General features: G+C 44.4%; 1 protein-coding gene across 9 annotated transcripts in view; it reads right to left on the bottom strand.

Moving 5' to 3' along the window:
- SDK1 (sidekick cell adhesion molecule 1) overlaps positions 1-18822 on the bottom strand; it is an 838709-nt gene that overhangs the window by 162861 nt on the left and 657026 nt on the right. For all 9 annotated transcript variants that reach the window (XM_057528493.1, XM_057528492.1, XM_057528494.1 and 6 more), the window contains one exon: positions 18460-18641. In XM_057528493.1, coding sequence (XP_057384476.1) covers positions 18460-18641 — 182 coding nt within the window. The remainder of the gene's footprint in view (positions 1-18459; positions 18642-18822) is intronic.

Genomic DNA, 18822 nt, shown 5'->3' with positions numbered 1-18822 from the left:
CAGTGTGTCCTCGGTCTTAAGTTGGATACAGCGTTAGCTCACTGGATACTGTCTCAATTCTCACAGCCGAGGACAAGGAGCTCTGTGGTGAAGCACCCAGCGCTCGAGGACACCTAACGACCAGGTAATGTGAAAGGAAAACCACAGGAGTGGTTTCAGATACAGGAGTCTTTTTCCTTTTGGAAAACCGTTTGCAACCTAAAAGAAGGGCCATTTCTGGGAGCTGAGAATGGATTTCTTGGAGAGTGGCGAGTAGGGGGCACTGCAGGGTAGAGTGGTCCCGTCAGGGTGCCGCCCACGGGGTGCACCTGGGCTGGGAGATAGTGATGTCTGTCAACTTTTCACAGTAGTAAACCATTGTTTACAGCCACTCAAAAATTTACAACTGTTGAAATTACATTTGAAAACCATACGTGTGCATTACATACATTGCTAAGCGAAAAAAGGCAATCCGAAAAGGCTACATACCTTAAGAGTCCAACTATATGACATTCTGAGAAAGGCAAAACTGAAGACAGAAAAAGATCAGTGGTTGTCAGGGGTGGGGAGGGAGGGATGAATAGATGGAACACAGGGGATTTCTAGGGTGAGGAAACGATTCTGTGTGATACTGTAATGGTGGACACATGTCATTCTACATTTGTCCAAGCCCATAGAATGTCCAACACCAAGAGTAAATCCTGAAGCAAACTACGGATTCTGGGTGATAAACAGGCGTCAGAATAGGTTCATCAATGATAACAGAATTACCATCTAGAGAGGAATGCTGACAGTGAGGGATGCTGTGGGAAGGGCAGGGGGAGATGGGAAATCCTGCACCGCTGTTCAAATTGGCTGTGAACCTAAAATTCCTCTAAAGTCTATTTAAAAAGTGAAACTATACATAGACTTGTTCTGTAAACCTCCTGAATCCGTCACTATTTTGCACTTCCTCCAATATATAGTATCTGCGGCCAGGGGGGCTGGGAGTGGCTAAGCCACGCCTTCCCTGATGCCCACTGGTCCAGCTTGTCAAGCTGAGCTTTACTTTAGCTGCAAGTTGCTTCTCATCAGTGAATCGTTGTTGTTGTTGTGTGTGGGTATTTTTTTCAATTAATTTGGTTAGTATTTTCCCCTAGTCATATATACAGGGCATGTGTGATAATGCTTACGATTATTTTCTGGTATTAAGTGTTCCCCAATAACACATGAATGATTTAAAATCTGTTCTTCTCCCTCATTCCCTTCCTTTCATCTTGGATAGTGATGTAAACTCAGCAAGATCTGATTCTTGATGAAATTTCAAAATGAATCATTTTTTAGAAATTTTAAAACATGTTTAAAAATAATAACCTACAGAAGACATAGAAAATGGACTTGAGGACATGGGGTGGGAGGGCAAAGCTAGGGTGAAGTGACAGTAGCATCGACATATATACACTACTGTATGTAAAATAGTTGGCTGGTGGGAAGCAGCAGTATAGCACAGGGAGATCGGCTCGGTGCTTTGCGAAGACCTAGAGGGGTGGGATAGGGAGGGTGGGAGGGAGACGCAAGAGGGAGGGGATATGGGGACATGTGTATGCATATGGCTGATTCGCTTTGTTGTGCAACAGAAACTAACACAGTATTGTGAAGCAATTATACTCCAATAAAGATCTATTAAAAAAAAAAGGATTCCTTGGTGTTCAACTGTAGAATCTGAAGAAAAGAAAGCAAATATGTGAAAGTACATGATACTGGTCTTGGCAAGGGTGGCCATCATGGCTTAGTAAGTAACGAAGCGGAGAATGAATGGGTCCATCCGAATTCCAAGCGTCTGCTTCCCACAGAAGAAGAGGAATCAGAGAAGGATGCAAGGGTATGCTTCCCAGGGGGCTTTGGAAGGCAGTGAGGGTCACTGGCCACAGAGGTGACAGCCAGTGATGAAGGAGGAAGGGCAGAGAAAGTGGTGTGGCAGGGAGGTAGGGAACTGTGTGTGTGCATGTGTGTGTGTGTACATGTGTATGTGTGAGGAGAGAGAGGGAAAGAGAATGATTTTTGGCAGTTGCTGATAGTGAAAAAGATCTGATAAAGAGAGAGTCTAAAGAGGATTCTAGGAAGATTTCTGTATGATATACCTTGTCAATCCCATGAGCCACTTTTTCTCACCTTTAAGATTATCCTTTAAGAACCTGGTGTCAGATACACACTACTGTATATAAAACAGATAAACAACAAGGACCTACTGTATAGCACAGGGAACTATATTCTATATCTTGTAATAACCTATAATGGAAAAGAGTCTGAAAAAGATTATCTATATATGTGTATATATATGCATAACTGAATCACTTTGCTATACATCTGAAACACAGCACTGTAAATTAGCTATACTTCAAATTTAAAAAAAGGAAAAAAAACCCTACTTAATTAAATCAACTCATTAGAAAGGACTACAGGGCTTTACAGCTTCAAATAACTTACTTTTTGAAATATTTTGGATAAGAGATTACACAACTTATATATGTCATGAATATTTCAGAATTTTAATCCTTTAATTAAATAAAAAGGAATGTATCAATATTGCTTACTGCATGCATTTTTTTTGGATTTTCCAACCCGATTTATTTGAAAACTTTCTTAAGAATTTGTTCAACCAAAACTTTTTGAAAAGTTGATTTCTGAAGTTACTACGTACATACATACAGTCCACTTTACTGTACTTGATATTTAAATATGTAAATACTTATTAAAATTATTTAGGTCAATATTATTAATACTATTTTATATTTATAAAGACATATTTTCTCACCATAATGAACAACTTTTTGGTTAAAGGAACATCATCAGGGATACCAAGTCAGAATAGTAGAAACGTTTTCTAATCAGGGACTATAATGAGGCTGATCTAGAACGCAGACTTGTGTGTTCCAATAATCTTCCTCTTCAGCCTAAATGTAGTATTTGATGGAAGCAAAGATACCAGGAAAATTATGCCAGCACCTTTCCCCAAAACATCACTCTTACACAAAAATATTAGAACTGGGAAAATTGTCTACAGGTACAAAGTAAGAAGGACAAGTATTTATGAGTCTGGTTACAACTGTACCAGTCTGAGTACAAGAAGCTAGTTACAAAGTCCTGCATTTAATAGCTAAAGCCAAACTCCTCCTGCAATTGCAGAATCACTCACATTGCCAGGCTGTGTAGAAACTGTCAGCAATGAGTCTGAGACCAATGAAGCACAGGAAACAGGCAAGGTACCATTTCTGAAGAACACGGTTAGAAGCTGCACGGATGACATGTCAGATGACCCGGAGACACACTCAGTCTGGAAGATTATGAAATCAGAAAAGCTTCCATTGCTGACTGATGGGTACTGATGTTAGTAACTGCACTTGATGTGTAGCAGTAGTTTGACTGCCTCAAAAGAAATGCGTACAACATTATGTTTCAAAAACATATGTGTATTAGACTGAGTGCCCTGGAAACAGACTCTGGCCATGAAGAGTTTTCTGTATAAGCTTTATGGGTGCTCCGTAGACACTCTGCCAAGGAAGAGAAGAGGCCAGGGCTGGGCAGAAGGAGAGGCTTCCAGTGATACCTCATGGATCCCACAGGGAGTTCCAGAGCAGGGATGCCCCTTCGAGTTGTCCTAAACTGAGGCCAAGGGACTGGACTTTTCTGTGCCCACAGCAACCAGCCATTGGTCATAGACTGACCCATGGGAGGGGGTCCCCTTGGGAGGGGCATGTCCCCTTGGCAGTAGCAGTGCCCAGGAGGGCCACGGCTCTGAGCCTCGACAACCAGGTGTTGGCATTGGGGATGGGCGTGTCACCTAGAGGAACTGTTCTGGACGGGGGCACCACAGTGTACCCCATACCAGACAGGCTGCTAAGGATGAAATCGTCAAAGCTAAATGGACACTGGGAATAAACAAGATACTAGAGAACAAATTTATAAGTTCTGTATACCAATGCTGACAGAAAGGTATAAAGACTTGGGTTGGAAGAATTAATATTGCTAAGGTGGCCATGCTACCCAAAGCCATTTACCAATTTAATGTGATCCCTATCAAATTACCCGTGACATTTTTCACAGAGCGAGAACAAATAATCCTGAAGTTTATTTGGAGCCACAAAAGACCCAGAAGTGCCAAAGCAATCCTGAGGAGAAAGAACAAAGCAGGAGGCATAACCCTCCCAGACTTCAGACAGTACTACAAAGCTACAGTAATCAAAATAGCATGGTACTGGCACAAAACCAGACATATGGATCAATGGAACAGAATAGACAGCCTAGAAATATACCTACGCACCTACGGTCAATTAATTTTCAACAAAGGAGGCAAGAATATACAACGGAGAAAAGCTGGACAGTCTCATGTAGATCAATGAAATTAGAACACTCCCTAACACCATACACAAAATTAAACTCACAATGGCTTAGAGACCTAAACATAAGACAGGACACCATAAAACTCCTAGAAGAGAACATAGGTGAAACATTTGCGCACATAAATTGTAGTAATATTTTCTTCGATTAGTCTCCCAAGTCAAAAGAAATAAAAGCAGAAATAAACAAATGGGACCTAATAAACCCATAAGTTTTTTTTTTTTTTTTTTGGAGCAGAGAAAGGTTTATTGCAGGGCCACGCAAGGTGCAGGGCCATGCAAGGTGCAGGGCCACGCAAGGAGATGGGTGGCTCATGCTCCAAAAAACCCCGAACTCCAAACCCATAAGCTTTTGCACAGCAAAGGAAACCAAAAACAGAATGAAAAGACAACCTATGGAGAGAAAATATTCACAAATCATGCAGCCAACAAAGGCTTAATTTCCAAAACATACAAACAGCTCATGCAACTCAATACCAAAAAAACACAAACAATCCAATCAAAAAATGGGCAGAAGACCTAAATAGGCATTTCTCCAAAGAAGTCATGTAGATGGCCAACAGGCACATGAAAAGATGCTCAACATCACTAATTGTTAGAGAAATGCAAATCAAACTACAATGAGATATCACCTCAAACCATTCAGAATGGCCATGATGAAAGTCTACAAATAATCAATGCTGGAGAGGGTGTGGAGAAAAGGGAACCCTCTACACTGTTGGTGAGAATGTAAATTGGTGCAGCCACTGTGGAAAACAGTCTGGAGATTCCTTAAAAACCTAAAAATAGAATTACCATATGATCTAGCAATCTCATTCCTGGGCATATATCCTGAAAAGAAGAAAACGCTAATTCAAAAACATACAGGAACCCTGGTGTTCACTGCAGCAGTATTCACAACAGCCAAGACAGAAGCAACCTAAGTGTCCATCGATGGATAAAGAAGATGTGGTACATATACACAACGGAATATTACTCAGCCATAAAAAAGAATGAAATAACACCACTTGCAGCAACATGGATGGACCTAGAGATTATCGTATTAAGTAAATCAGACAAAGACAAATATCATATGATATTACTCATATGTGGAATCTAAAAAAATAATACAAGTCAACTTCTTTACAAAACAGAAACAGACTCACAGACATAGAAAACAAACTTATGGTTACCAAAGGGGAAAGGTGGGGAAGAGGGATAAATTAGGAGTATGGGATTAACAGAAACACCCCACTATATATAAAATTGATAAACAACAAGGATTTATTGTATAGCACAGGGAACTATATTCAATACAGGTATCCTGTAAGTTTGTCATTTCATACTTCATACACTACAGTTGCCATCACTGGATGCCTGTTTTGCTGGCTTTTAAGCTACTTGGTCAAAAATCCTGCTTCCTTAAAACAGAGAGTTAATAAGCATCTCAAGCTTTTTCTTTTCCTTTTTAATGATGCCTGCACTATCAGAGTATATCTAGTGAGCTTTACTTTAGCTGCAAGTTGCTTCTCATTAGTGAATCGTTGTTGTTGTGTGTGGGTATTTTTTTCAATTAATTTGGTTAGTATTTTCACCTAGTCATATATACAGGGCATGTGTGATTATGCTTTTTGACCTATAATAGACCTATAAGAGAAAAGAATCTGAAGCTGTACACCTGAAGCTAACACAATACTGTAAATCAATTATAGTTACATTAAAAAATGCAAAGGATAAAAAAAAAGACTTTATGGCAAAATTCAATCTGAAAAGCCTGAGATTGAAGAAATCCATTGTTTTATTCACAGAGAAGTTCGCTTCTGTAAGGTGTAGCCTGTACACCTGAACTCCTCATTAAATGACGTTATCAGGAGGTAAATCTAACAAAGTCCAAGACACTGTAGTCCCACCTGTTCTTCGCTTTGTGAAAGAAATGGAATCAGAATACCACTTTGACAAAAGAACTTCTTTTGAGGGATTCCAGCTGGTGCTGTACATCAGTCAGTACTCATCGGCCTGCAATGGAAATGTTGATGTAATGATCTGAACTGGGTCTGTCTCTGGGTCATCTGCCATGCCAACCATTTATCTTCTAACAGTATTATTCATAAATGGAACTTTCCTATTTCCGATTTCAGTTTCAAATTGAAGTCTACAAGAGTTTTTGCAAGAGTCTGTGAACTGAGCAAAGCATTATTATTATCGTTGTTAGTGTTTTTAGTGAATGGGTCTCACTTTGAAGGTTTGTTGAAGGAAAAGTTACTGGTACCAAAAATGGCCATTAAGTGACATTTTCAGCACCTGAATAGACACAACAGAGAACTCCCCAGACCTTGTGACTGTATACTAACATGTATGTATAAAATGTACGGATTCAAAGCAAAACTTCAACTTCCTTACAGGGTTAAAAATTGTTCACTAGCGACATATAATCAGTTTTATAATTCTAAAGGAATCAGTGTTTGAACTCTAAAGAAAAATTATTAAGACTGGCAGCAGTTATCTGTGTAGATATACAGAAATGCTCATTATTTTTAAATACTTGATATGAAAAACATTTGATCAGATTCCAAATCCATTCACATTATCACAAAAACCGTTTGACATTACATTTGTCAAAGGAATCAAAGGAAGAACTGTTAACTTAAAGAAACACCACGCTTAAAGTATAATTTAAAGAGGCTGAATTATCTACATTCTGGTTAATGGCAAGAAAGAAGTTTCTCTCAACTGGGGAAAAGGCAATAAATAATCTTCAGGCATTTGCGACCACCTGTGCAAATACTTTCTTGTCAATGGTTACTTTCAAATATTTGAAGAGGTTATCATGAAAAGTCTTGATGGTATCTGAATGGGACCATCTCAAGAATAAAACCAGACAGTGAGTAAGTTATGTTCACCCACCAATGTCAAGTTTCTCACTAAAAATTTTGAGATTTTGATTGGAAAGTTTTATACAAATTCAGTATGTAATAGTTTCCCTAGCATTCTCCAAAGATGACTAATGAGGCTTTTAACATATATACTGTTATGAATCCATGGACTGAAATGTATTTGGAACACTTCAATTCATTGCAGTCATTGTTATTGCTTTTCACATTATCCCACCTTTAACGAGTGGGAGCCTCTTCAAGGTGGCAAAGGAGTCTTCCTGACAAGCCCTCACTAGTGTCTGATAAGCTTCTTTACTTTTTGGAATTATATGTGATATTATATATTATTTATTGCCTGTCCCTGACTTGGAATCATCCATTTACCCAAGAAAGCCTGTTTATTTTGGGGGTTACTGGGAAGCTCAGTGCTACTAGGTTGGTTCTTATTTCCAGGCCTTTTTACAAGAAATTCTTTTTTTCTTTGAAGATAAAATCATCGTACTGCCAATTCCAATGTAGGGCTTCAACTTTGCCAAAAATCTCAGTTCCTAACATCCACATAATCCTTATTTGCTTTATATCACAATACTCATACAGTTGCACCTTAAAAAACCAAACCCAGCACTACCATTACCAACATGACTGCTGAAAACAGCTTTTGACCTTTTTCTTTTTCCTCCAGCTTTTGATTTTGGTTTTGTGCTAGCGATTGTCAATCAAATTATCATGTTTTAAAGTCACCTGAAATAGTTACTTTCCATTTGGCTAAGTCACCAATTCAAAATACCGCTATGACCATTTGTTTCATTTTGCCTTCAGTTTTTCAGAATTTCTTTTATAAATGTTTTAAAATAATTTAGTAACATCTTACGGAAAAAATCTGAATGAACTTTTTGGCCAACCCAATATTTACATGGTTTCAAAGTCAATGAGAAGCCTAATTTCTATTTCTGTACCCTCCTTTTCCTGTAGGTACACTTCCAGCACCGTGAGGTCCTGGGGTTCACTCACCTGTCCTTGCGGGAGCCCACCCGCCACTCCTCCTACAGGCAGCCATTCAGCTGCTGCCCGCACAGCTTCTTAGACACCTTCGCTGCTCTTCAGTCAACTTGCGCCCTGGCCGTACGCTGTAAAGGGACCTTCCTTACACGGAACTAAAACCCTTCCTTCCACAATTGCTGCCTATTGCTGCCTGTCTGTCTCCTTGCCCACAGAGCTGTTAGACTATATGAAAATCACAAAAATATCCAGCTGGGCTTTGCTCCCATGGGCCAAGTAAACACCCCGCTTCTCTCCCGCTTCCCACACAACCTGATTGACAGAGCACTGCCCACGCTGGTCATCCCCCTCTGCAGAGGCCCCGATTTCTCACCATCCCTCAGGGTGGCATCCAGCCCAAACAGGGTTCTGTGGCATTATGATCTGCCTTGATTTGGAAGTGTGTCATCTACAAGATTACGGTCAACACTCTCCCTGGATCTGTGCTCAACTCACCTCCCGGACTCTTTTTATGGTAACTGTTGGCAAGTCCCGTCTTCCCTCCCTCTGTCACATGGCTGGTCGTGTGTATGTAAATGCAGTGTCTGGCTTATCCCTTTTATGTTTCAGCCTGATTTCAGCCATTGATCTAACACAGCAGTTTATTTTTGTTTCTGATTTGGGGACAGAATATCTGCATGACCCGTCTCAGCTGTGACACCTGCATGTTTGATAGGCATGTCATCTCCATCCCCTCCGAGTCACTGACAGAAGTGCTGACCAAGAAAAGCCCAGAAGAGTGACGTGCTTTGCAACTGGAGTCACCCTCACAGCGGTGGTCCATCAAGTGTATGACACTCTTTGGGCAAAGCTGAGCCCTTGGAGTCCATCTAGTTACTTTATCACCCAATCCACATTCCCCATCTTAGCCACGGGGTGCTGACTCAGTGAATAAATGAATGAATGAACGAGTGGAAATCAAGCCACAGAATGAATATACTATTTGGATCCATCGACTCGGTAACCCTCCCCCAAAAGGAAATGAGGTTGGTAGCATGTGGCCCCTTCTCAGTGACCAAAGGTGACTCCTAGTGACTCTTTTCCACCTTTTCTTCCAGGAATGTCTACTGCTATTTACAGTGCACAGAATTTGAGACTGCTGGGCCAGCACTTTTCCTGAACCAGTCTCTGCAGCTGAAAAGAGAGACACCAGTGGTTTTCATGTTTGCTCTTTCATTCAAGTACTCAAACAATATCATGCAGATTACGTAAAGCTTATTTGCAGGACCCCGAGTAAATTCTAGACGATCATTAAAATTCATCTTCTCTGTAATCTACGTAAACGGCAGAATCAGTTTAAAGTAACAGTTAATCGAAAGAAACCTACACTGACCATGGAGCTACTTGGTGTTTGGGAGATTCACAACATGTCAAATAAAATTAATAAACTGAGGCTGTGACATGCCAGCAGGGAATTCACAACGTCTCATGGGACAGGTGGGCATGGCCTCTGTAGTAGGAAAGTGATTGACTTCTGCTTCCTGCTTGTTCCCCGTATCAACGGGTGAAAACCCAACCTAAAGATGCTAACGGCCCACTGATAATGCTGTAAAATTAGCTGAATTTAGCACAGAATGAAATTACAGTGCATTGCCCGACAAAATTTCTATATGCTAACATGCTTGGCTGTATCTCCCTGAGATACCTTCTCTACCTTCTCTGTTACAGATAAACTGTGGAATCTCAGTGTCTACACAATAGCAGTTCATCTCTCATCGCCCTACAGGGCAAGGTCAGTTTTCCTGGTTGTGAGGAGCCTGGCATGTGAGCATTCAGGGCACCCCCCCCCACCCCCCGCCTTGCCTAGAAGAGCATCTCCTCACTTCTGCTCATATTCCATTCCCTGGGGACGGAGCCGCTGGCAGGACAGCTGCTCCCAGCAACGTCCACACCACAGAAGGGAGCGTGGGTCCTCAGGTCTCCACCACAACCACACACCCTGATTTTCCTTATCCTAAAAGCATATGATCGCTAGTACCAGGGACTGAGGTGTCTACCCAGAATTCACAGGCATCTCCCTCTCCAGGTGATCCCACAGAATTAAATGCCTCTCAGAGAGGGGAGAAGCAGATCATTATGTGGAAGAATCACAGGCTACACTTTGCTGTGGGGACGAATATATTACAATTTGTGCGTTGGGCGTTATTGTTAATTCCAGATCGTTATAGGCTACGGCTGAGTTCTTGTGTTGTGACGGTTCTTGCGGTTTTTTTTTTTTAATTTTTATTTATTATTTATTTATTATGTTTATTTTTGGCTGTGTTGGGTCTTCGTTTCTGTGTGAGGGCTTTCTCCAGTTGCGGCGAGTGGGGGCCACTCTTCATCGCGGTGCGCGGGCCTGTCACTATCGCGGCCTCTCTTGTTGCGGAGCAGAGGCTCCAGACGCTCAGGCTCAGTAGTTGTGGCTCACGGGCCCAGTTGCTCCGCGGCATGTGGGATCTTCCCAGACCAGGGCTCGAACCCGTGTCCCCTGCATTGGCAGGCAGATTCTCAACCACTGCGCCACCAGGGAAGCCCGGTTCTTGCGGTTTTGATACACCTGAATGTCCTAACTGCATTAAACATTCTTAACACATTATTAGGATAACAAATCTTGGATAAAGAAGCTCAAGAATCTTTTTTCAACGGCCAGCGTAAGAAAATATCTTAACACTTAAAAAGTTTTGTGCGTCCTTTTATGAACTTATTTTTCCCAATTCTTCATGCGCCAGGCATTGAGGAGAAAGCATTTGGGACCAGCTTTTAGGCTGGGGAGGTACAATGTGTGGGGCAAGGCAAGCAGGGACCCGGCTCGCCTTCTGAGACAAGCAGAAGACTCGGGAGAGAAGGCCGGGCATCGTGCTGCACACGGAGATTCAATCGGTGCAGTGTTGGAAATTGAAATAGGAACAGCAAGGGTCTGTCTGTAATCAGATAGCTATTTACATTCTGTTTATTTACGCATCAGGCATTGTGCTTGGATTTAGGGATACAGATATAAATAAGACAAATCAGACGCAGCCGCTGCCCTTGAAGCGTTCACAGGCTTGTAGGGAAGCCCAGTCCGTACATCACAAAATAATGTGCTGGTCACAGTAATTTAAGATGGGTTTGATCGTTCCTTGTATCTTCCAGCGGCAGCTGAAGGGCAAGTCTTACCCCAGAAACCCCTTCTCTCCCATGAGGTCATCTGCACAGATACAGGTGCTGGACTCAGCCTCCTCCAGCCCCCAAATCTCAGCTCTGTGCCCAGGCCTGTCACCCCTGCTCAAAGCCCCACTCAGACCCCTGTTTGGTCTTTCAGTGTTGGTTTTAGCAGTATCTCCCTTGGGAAGCCTTCTTCAGCCCTGACCCTGATGTGTCCTACAGGCCAGTAGAAGCCTGTTCTGAAAGGGATTCAAGATCAGCTGAACCAAACATCCTGTATTGCTTGAATTCAGTGTTTTTCAAAACTGCAGGTTACAAATGCATTAGCAGCAGCCCAGGAAGTCAATTTAGTGATCACAGCCTGCATCTGTTAAAGGAGGAGAGAGTGAAACAGAATGGAATAGAACAGAAAATATTAAAGAACATCACACACCGTCAGGGCGACTATTGTTCTACGAGCCTTTTGTTTCAGGTGTGTGTGTGCGTGTGTGTGTGTGTGTGTGTCCTGGGTGTCCATGTAAAACAGACTTCTTATTGTGGATTGCAGTAAAAAATGTCCACGAGCTACTGCAAACCCACTTGCCATGTGAACATAAGCACCAAAAATCTGGAAGTAATTTATGTCCATGTTTGGTATATGCAGAATGAAAAACAAAAGCATAAATTCTAGCATTTTCCAGCATTTTCGAGCTATGTGACCTTTGGAAAGTTAGTTACCTCTCTGAGCTTCCATTTTTTCTCTGTAAAATAGGGACAGTGGTGCCTTTCTCACGTGATGGCTGGGGGATGACCGACGAAATGATAATGAGTGTAAGTGGAGAGCATACCACAGCAAAACTGGCATAGAGCGGCTTCCCCTAAAATGCTCGTTTCCTATCCTTTCCTTTCCTGAAAGTTCTAAAAGACCAAATGAAGCCCATACTTAATGGAATATCCCATATCACTTTGTTCAGTTCCTACTTAGTGTTTTAGGTGATGCTGGGAGATTCTGAACATTATCCTGTTCTGTAGGCGCAGCTTGAGGTCTAGAAAGTCTTAAGGATTGCACAAATCTTTTGTGCAATGTCATTTATGCCACATTGAGAATTTCCCAAGAGGAGATAAGAATGGAGCTTGCAAATGAAGTGTTCATTTATAATCCTTACTTTAGAAAACCTTGCAAAGCCCAAGTGAACATTTAAGGGCTTTTACTAATGTTTTAGAAATGTGGATAACCAAATGTTTTTTTCCATTTCTCTTTAAATATGAAATATTTCTCTTTCATTAGAAGGTAATGTTCTGAAACCAGAATAAATCATTACAGCACAAAACTACCTGTTACAAGAAGAAAAATGATAAAGAAATAAAACCAGAAAAAATTAAAACCTTGGCATGCTCAAAAAATGATGATTTATAGTATAATTTGTCTTTGGACCTTTTCTAGAAAAACCAACATCTGCATCTTAATGGATACATTTAAGGAAGGGATAGGAGTTTGCTAACCTCACTGGCTTATTTTAGGAGGGAACCATCACCTATTACATCCATATCCTAACAGTATGTAGGATTCCACACTGAGGCTCACCTCAGACCTCTGTGGTCACCTTACTTCTTCATGTGTCTTTCACCATTAGTCGAACAATTTTTAACAGAAACTGACTGGAACCAAACACTGCATCAGCATCAGATCTGAACCACTGATCGCGTCAGATGACTACAGTGCTTTTCCTCCCATACCAGATGACTAGGAAGTTGCTGAAGTAGACATTGGCAATAAGAAAAATGCTTGTAATTAGACTGCACGTTTAGTCATGCAGAACTTAGACTCTATGGCTTTTTCTACTTGAAACTAAAAGCATATTGATTTCTGGAAGGGTTTTGAAAGAAATTCTCGAGTAAACTTAAGTTGTTTTTCATTCATTTTGGGTAATCACAATGGAAGTTTGACAAGTGGGTTCCCCGTATTGTGGAACTTTAGGCCACGGCCACTGTGACGAACGAACCACGCCCCGTCTTCCCCCGACCCCGCCCAGAAAGTTCGCGTGGCTGGAGCTGTATTGGAGTTTTGCAGCTCCATGTGTAAGTTAATCTCTCACATTTTAAAATTCTTCTCTAGAGCAGAGAAGGTCATGAGGCCCTGCTAATAAAATCTATCAAATGGGATTGGCAGGCAAGATCATGGTGGGCGGGGGATGAGGGGGGATATGAAAAGTTGGGAGGTGAGAAAGTTTGTGTTAAAATTATCCCTGCGTGTCCAAACCTTAAAGGACGAAAGTAGACAAACCAGAAGTTTTTATTGTATCTTAATAATGAATGGGACTGAAGAGAAACCCGGGGTGTGTGACAGGCGGAACAGTGGGTTCAAATCACTTCAGGGATCAATATCACACTCGGCTGAACTCAGGGGAGGAATAACTCACTTATCTTCCTTTAGGAGCTTCCTGGAAGAAAGTGCCTCTGAGACCAAGCCCACGTGCTCCAGGAGCACGAGGCCACCGCGTCTCCTGGGCAGCAGCCTTCCCGTCCCCGTGTTCCTGCCGCTGCGTGCCTGCACCTGGGCCGACCCCGCATTAGTTATAAGTTCTCTTTGCAAGTGATGGTCTAACACGCCACACGCCCCCCTAATGGCAGGCGGAGCTGCACCAGCTCTCCTGGCATTCCCATACCTTCTCGAGAGGAGCCTCATTAAGGTCAAGATAAATTACATCTCATTTCGCCTGATGGCTCAAGCTTGCCACGCGGCTGAAGGGAGAGGGAAAATCAGGCTGGCTGGACCGCAGCCTCACTCTTCCCACGGCCCAGTACCTCCTGCTCCTCCACGGTCTCCTGATTGACTCCAGAATTATGTTTCTATACATTCCAATAATTTCCCAAATTAGGCTGACAATTAATCTTATGAGTTATTTTTTCCTCCTTAATATACAAGCATTTTAATGATTCCCTTTTCAGCTTCAAGGGCCAACTCAGCCCCCAGGCTTTCTCAGCAATGGCTGCTAAGAGCGCTGGGACACGCAAGGCGCTGGGAAGGGTCCCCGGTGGCAAATCCACGTGTTCGGCTGTTGCCCGAGCAGACCCACCGAGCTTAGGGCTGAGGCTGAGGGGTGCGGAGGGGCTGTGGGTTTGCAGTTTCTGCTAATTCCAATGTGGGCGATTATGCAGGATCATGAGGTGCTCTTCATGCAGCAGCCATGAGACAGGTTGTCCCACAATTTTATATCTAGAAATTGTAAATACATCCTCTGGGTTTGACCCCTCAGCAGGAGTCGCCATACAAAGTGGGGCAGGAACTGCTAGCTGCCCTCCACTTTCCCCTCCCTCTTCCTTCCTTCATAATGGACAGAAATGTACCCAGCTGAAAGACCCTTTCCAGGCTCTCTGGCACAGAGATGGTCCATGAATTGTAAGCATACATCTGCGGCAGATGGGACTTCTAAGAAAGCTCTTCAGAGGTGGGCACACTTGATTACTAGGCCACAAGGCACACCCCATGCCTTCCTCCTACTAGGATGTGGACGTGATTGCTGGCATCGCAGTAGTCAGCTTGTAACCATGAGGCAAATGCTAAAGATGGCAAAGCAAAAAGAAGGAGCCTGACTCTCTGGTGACCATAAAGCTGCCACTATGACTCTGTAGACCCCACTGCCCACTCTTTTGGTATGAGAGAGATAAAAACACACCTCCACCTCATTTAAGCTACTGTTCTCTTGGGTCTGTTTCTAGCAGCTGGACTCTATTCCTAACCAAATCAGACGGCTGCACTTACTTCCCTGGTGCAGTCCCAGTAAAGCCCCTTCTCAGGGATGCCTTCCCACCGATGGCATACTCCTTGGGGCATCTCGGCTGGAAAGCCTTTACAGCACGTTAGTAATGCCTATCTTGTGGGCAAATGGGGGAGTGACTGCCTGTGAATGAGGCTGGATTCTGTTCTAGTTCTTGATCTTGTCTCACAAATGTCAGTCTTTGCTCCCAGGCGAGGCTGCAAGCCCGCAGCTTTGACAACGAGACAGGTGTCCCCTCCACTCTCGTTGCCCTGGCCCATCGCACAACCTTGAGCACACAGTAGGCACTCACATCAATTCCTGAATGTGTGTTCTTGATTTTACTATTAGCAGAGAGAATAACCCCTAATTTCTTTCTGTACAACTACCAGTACAGAAACATTCAAATACCGCAGTAGATACTGGTCATTGCCACGGTGGAAGGCGGAATACAGACAACAACACGGGAGTCTGTATCATAGCTCAGCGTTTTCAAAGCCTTTTCACGTGCATTGCCTTGTTTTCGCTTCACAACTGCCCTTCAAGCAGTCAGGGCAGGTAGACACGTCACAACTTTACAAATGAAAACAGCAGAGGCTCAGAAAAGTTATTGTGCTTCTCGAAGGCAGATAAGGAATAAATAGTAAGAATCAGGCCTTACAGACTCCAGGAAAGGGCCGTTTCTGGGGCCACGTGTACAGAAAGGGGTGTGTGTGTGAGCTTGTGTGCGTGTGTTTGCATGTGTGTGTGCGAGCTTGCGTGTGTGTGTATGCATGTGTGTGCCTGTGTGTGCGCGTGCCTATGTGTGCGTGCCTGTGCGTGCGTGTGTGCGTGTGTGCATGCGAGTATGCGTGCATGTGGTGCACGTGCCTGTGTATCTGTGTGCTTGTGCGTGCGTGTGTGCATGTGTGTGTGTGCCTGTGTGCCTGTGCGTGCGTGTGTGCATGTGTGTGTGTGCGTGCGAGTATGCGTGCATGTGGTGCACGTGCCTGTGTGTGTGCCTGTGTGTGTGTGTGTGCGTGCCTATGCGTGCATGCCTGTGCGTGCGTGTGTGCATGTGTGTGTGTGCGTGCGAGTATGCGTGCATGTGGTGCACGTGCCTGTGTGTGTGTGCGTGCATGTGCAGACATCTCACAAGCGCCCAGCCTCATCTCCATCTCCCTAAGTTACTCAAGGCCCCTCGCTCATGCCATTTTCTTCCCGACGTCCCACCTTCTAGTCAGACGGCTCTTCATCCGGCTCACCAAGTCATCTGCTCCAGAGCCAGGCCAGCCGCCCGTCCCCCCGCGCTTGCCCCCATTCTTCCCGGCCTTGTGTCGGAAGCTCTCCTCTGGCTGTCCTGTCCTGGGCGGGAGCAGGGATTCAAGGACAGAGTTAACGCGCCTGCTCCCTTTTGCTGCGCTGTGGGTGCCCGGGAGGCCACAAGGAGCAAGGACGACGAGCCCCGCGTGAGCGTGGGTCCCACTGACAGCAGAGGCTGTCGACGGCGCCCAGAAACCAGAGCTCTTGACTCAGAAGACCCAGCGTTAGTGCTGCTCCGCCGTGTGTTAGCCGAGCGACCTCAGACCAGCTCAGCTCGAGCAGAACGTGTCCTGTTCTATGCCATACACTGCAGGCAAGCTGAGGGAGGGGCTGGCCCCGGTCCCACCGGACAGGTGGCTTGGGGGAGGGCTCGCGGGGCCCCCTGCAGTCTGGGTGGGGCTCCGGGGGCGCTGCAGAGGGGAGGCGTGTGGAGCTGCTCTGAAAACCATGAAGCAGCACCTGAACACGTCCCTCGCCCCTCTCACGGCCAGCGCCAGAGATGGGGGAATTCATCACTTCACAGCCACACTATCGCTCTTTTGTCTCCGGAGCTGCCGCCCCATCCTCAGCTCCCCTCCACCTCGCCCGCACCCACCGACAGGCCCCTCTTCTGATACGGCGCTTTGATCACGTCACTCACAGCCCTAAACCTTCCACGGGTCCCCAGGGCAGACTCTACAGCCTCCCAGTCCTTCTCCATCCAGCGGAGCTTGCGGCCGCACAGAATGCAAACGCACCGGTAACCCGAGGAAGCAGTCACAGTAAATAGCCATGGGGATTACTAACAGCAATATCTGTCATTTTAAGTGTTTCCAAATTTATTGTTATTTTATGAAATAGACTAATTAAAGCAAGCATGAACTGTGCAGGGTTTCAGCTATTTTCATTTTTCAATGCGTGATCAAGAATCACCAGCAGATAAACAGCCCCTTCCTGGTCGTCCTGCATGTTAAATATTTCTCCTAGTCACTGTGAACACAGAGGTGACGGCACTTAATTTATAAAGGAGGATTTATGGACTTACGGATGACAACAGACAGCCGATCAATAAGGGACGGTAATAACAGCATGTAATATCAAGGAACATTAGGTCCCAGGCATGATTTGGGGAAAGAAGTGGGCAGTTAGAAACCTTATCGTTTGAAAAAGGTCAAGGCCTGGTAGCAATAAAAATGCCTAAGCAAATAAAATCACACCTGTGAGTCAGGAGAGGGTAAAATTGCTGAACAAAAAAGGGTTTCAGATTTTGTGGGAAAACTGCTTCCCTGGGCCAGGCTCTGGGCTGCTCTGGGGCACACGTGGTTGTGTTGAGAGAGGGTCTATTTATTCCCGCTAAGAGCTCTGAAAGTGAAATGCAGACGTGGAGGAGGTTTCTGAGTGCCCAGCCCTTCCTGGCGCTGAGACCCGGATCCTCCAGAAAACCAGTGGAAATAACTGAAAATAACGGGGTTGGGTCTTAGCACATAAATGTAAGACCCACTGGCTTTATGACATTCTGCCTGGTCATTTTTGGGGGGGTGGGTGTGGGGAAGAGTTTTTATTGATTTAGTAAATTGTTTGCTTGTGTAACTGAAAAAGTAAACCAGGGTGGGGGGGTGGAGAGCACCAAGTTGCAAATTCCATTACTAATAATTGTATTACATCATTAAAAGCAAAATACTAAATACTCATCCTCTTGGAAAAACATTCACAGTCTCACACAGGACTCCACCGCCAGCTTTACTGCAGAATATACTGTTATCCCATTTAGGAAAAGCCGACCCCACCGACCTTTCACAGAATCAGCGGACTAGTTAAAGGAGGTGTGTAGACACGTCCTGTCCTCAGTAACCAGAAAAAAGCAGTTAGAACCGTATCTGTTTCCCTTCTGTGGTTTTGCTATAGTTTTGGAATGGACAGAGAGATTAAATTCGATATGTGGTTACTCTCCTTCTAACTACTCCCTAGAGGACCGGACACACTATTTTTATTTCGAACATGCTCCGGCTGAACTTTGCAAATCCTGCCCCCCAGCGAAGATCCTGCAGCCTCGGGGGCAAGCAAGCTTACCTCCTTGTAAGGTGTACTCGGTCACCGCCCTGCTGAAGACGCCCAGGCCAGCCCCATTGTAGGCGGCCACCTGTATCTCGTACTGCGTCCAGATGATGAGCTCCGTCACCAGGCAGTAGCTGACCTCGGGGCTCGTGATGTTCCTCTGCTGGTACTCTCCGGGCAGGCCAGCCAGGCGGTACCTGCAGCGGACCCAGGGGACACGACTCGAGCAAGGAACCGGGTTTACCTGAAGCCACTCCACATGGTTAGAGGAAAGCGGAAGTAAACACAAGAGTAAAGCCAAGAGGTCGGCCCCAGAAGACACTGCTTCTACTTCAACCACTGAAAAGGTATAACCTAATCTCACAGTGATTATAAGCT

This window comes from Balaenoptera acutorostrata, chromosome 15 (assembly GCF_949987535.1).
Source record: "Balaenoptera acutorostrata chromosome 15, mBalAcu1.1, whole genome shotgun sequence".
NCBI classification, from domain to species: Eukaryota; Metazoa; Chordata; class Mammalia; order Artiodactyla; family Balaenopteridae; genus Balaenoptera; species Balaenoptera acutorostrata.
Note: the sequence above shows the minus strand (reverse complement) of the source record. Positions and strands in the feature narration are given on the sequence as shown.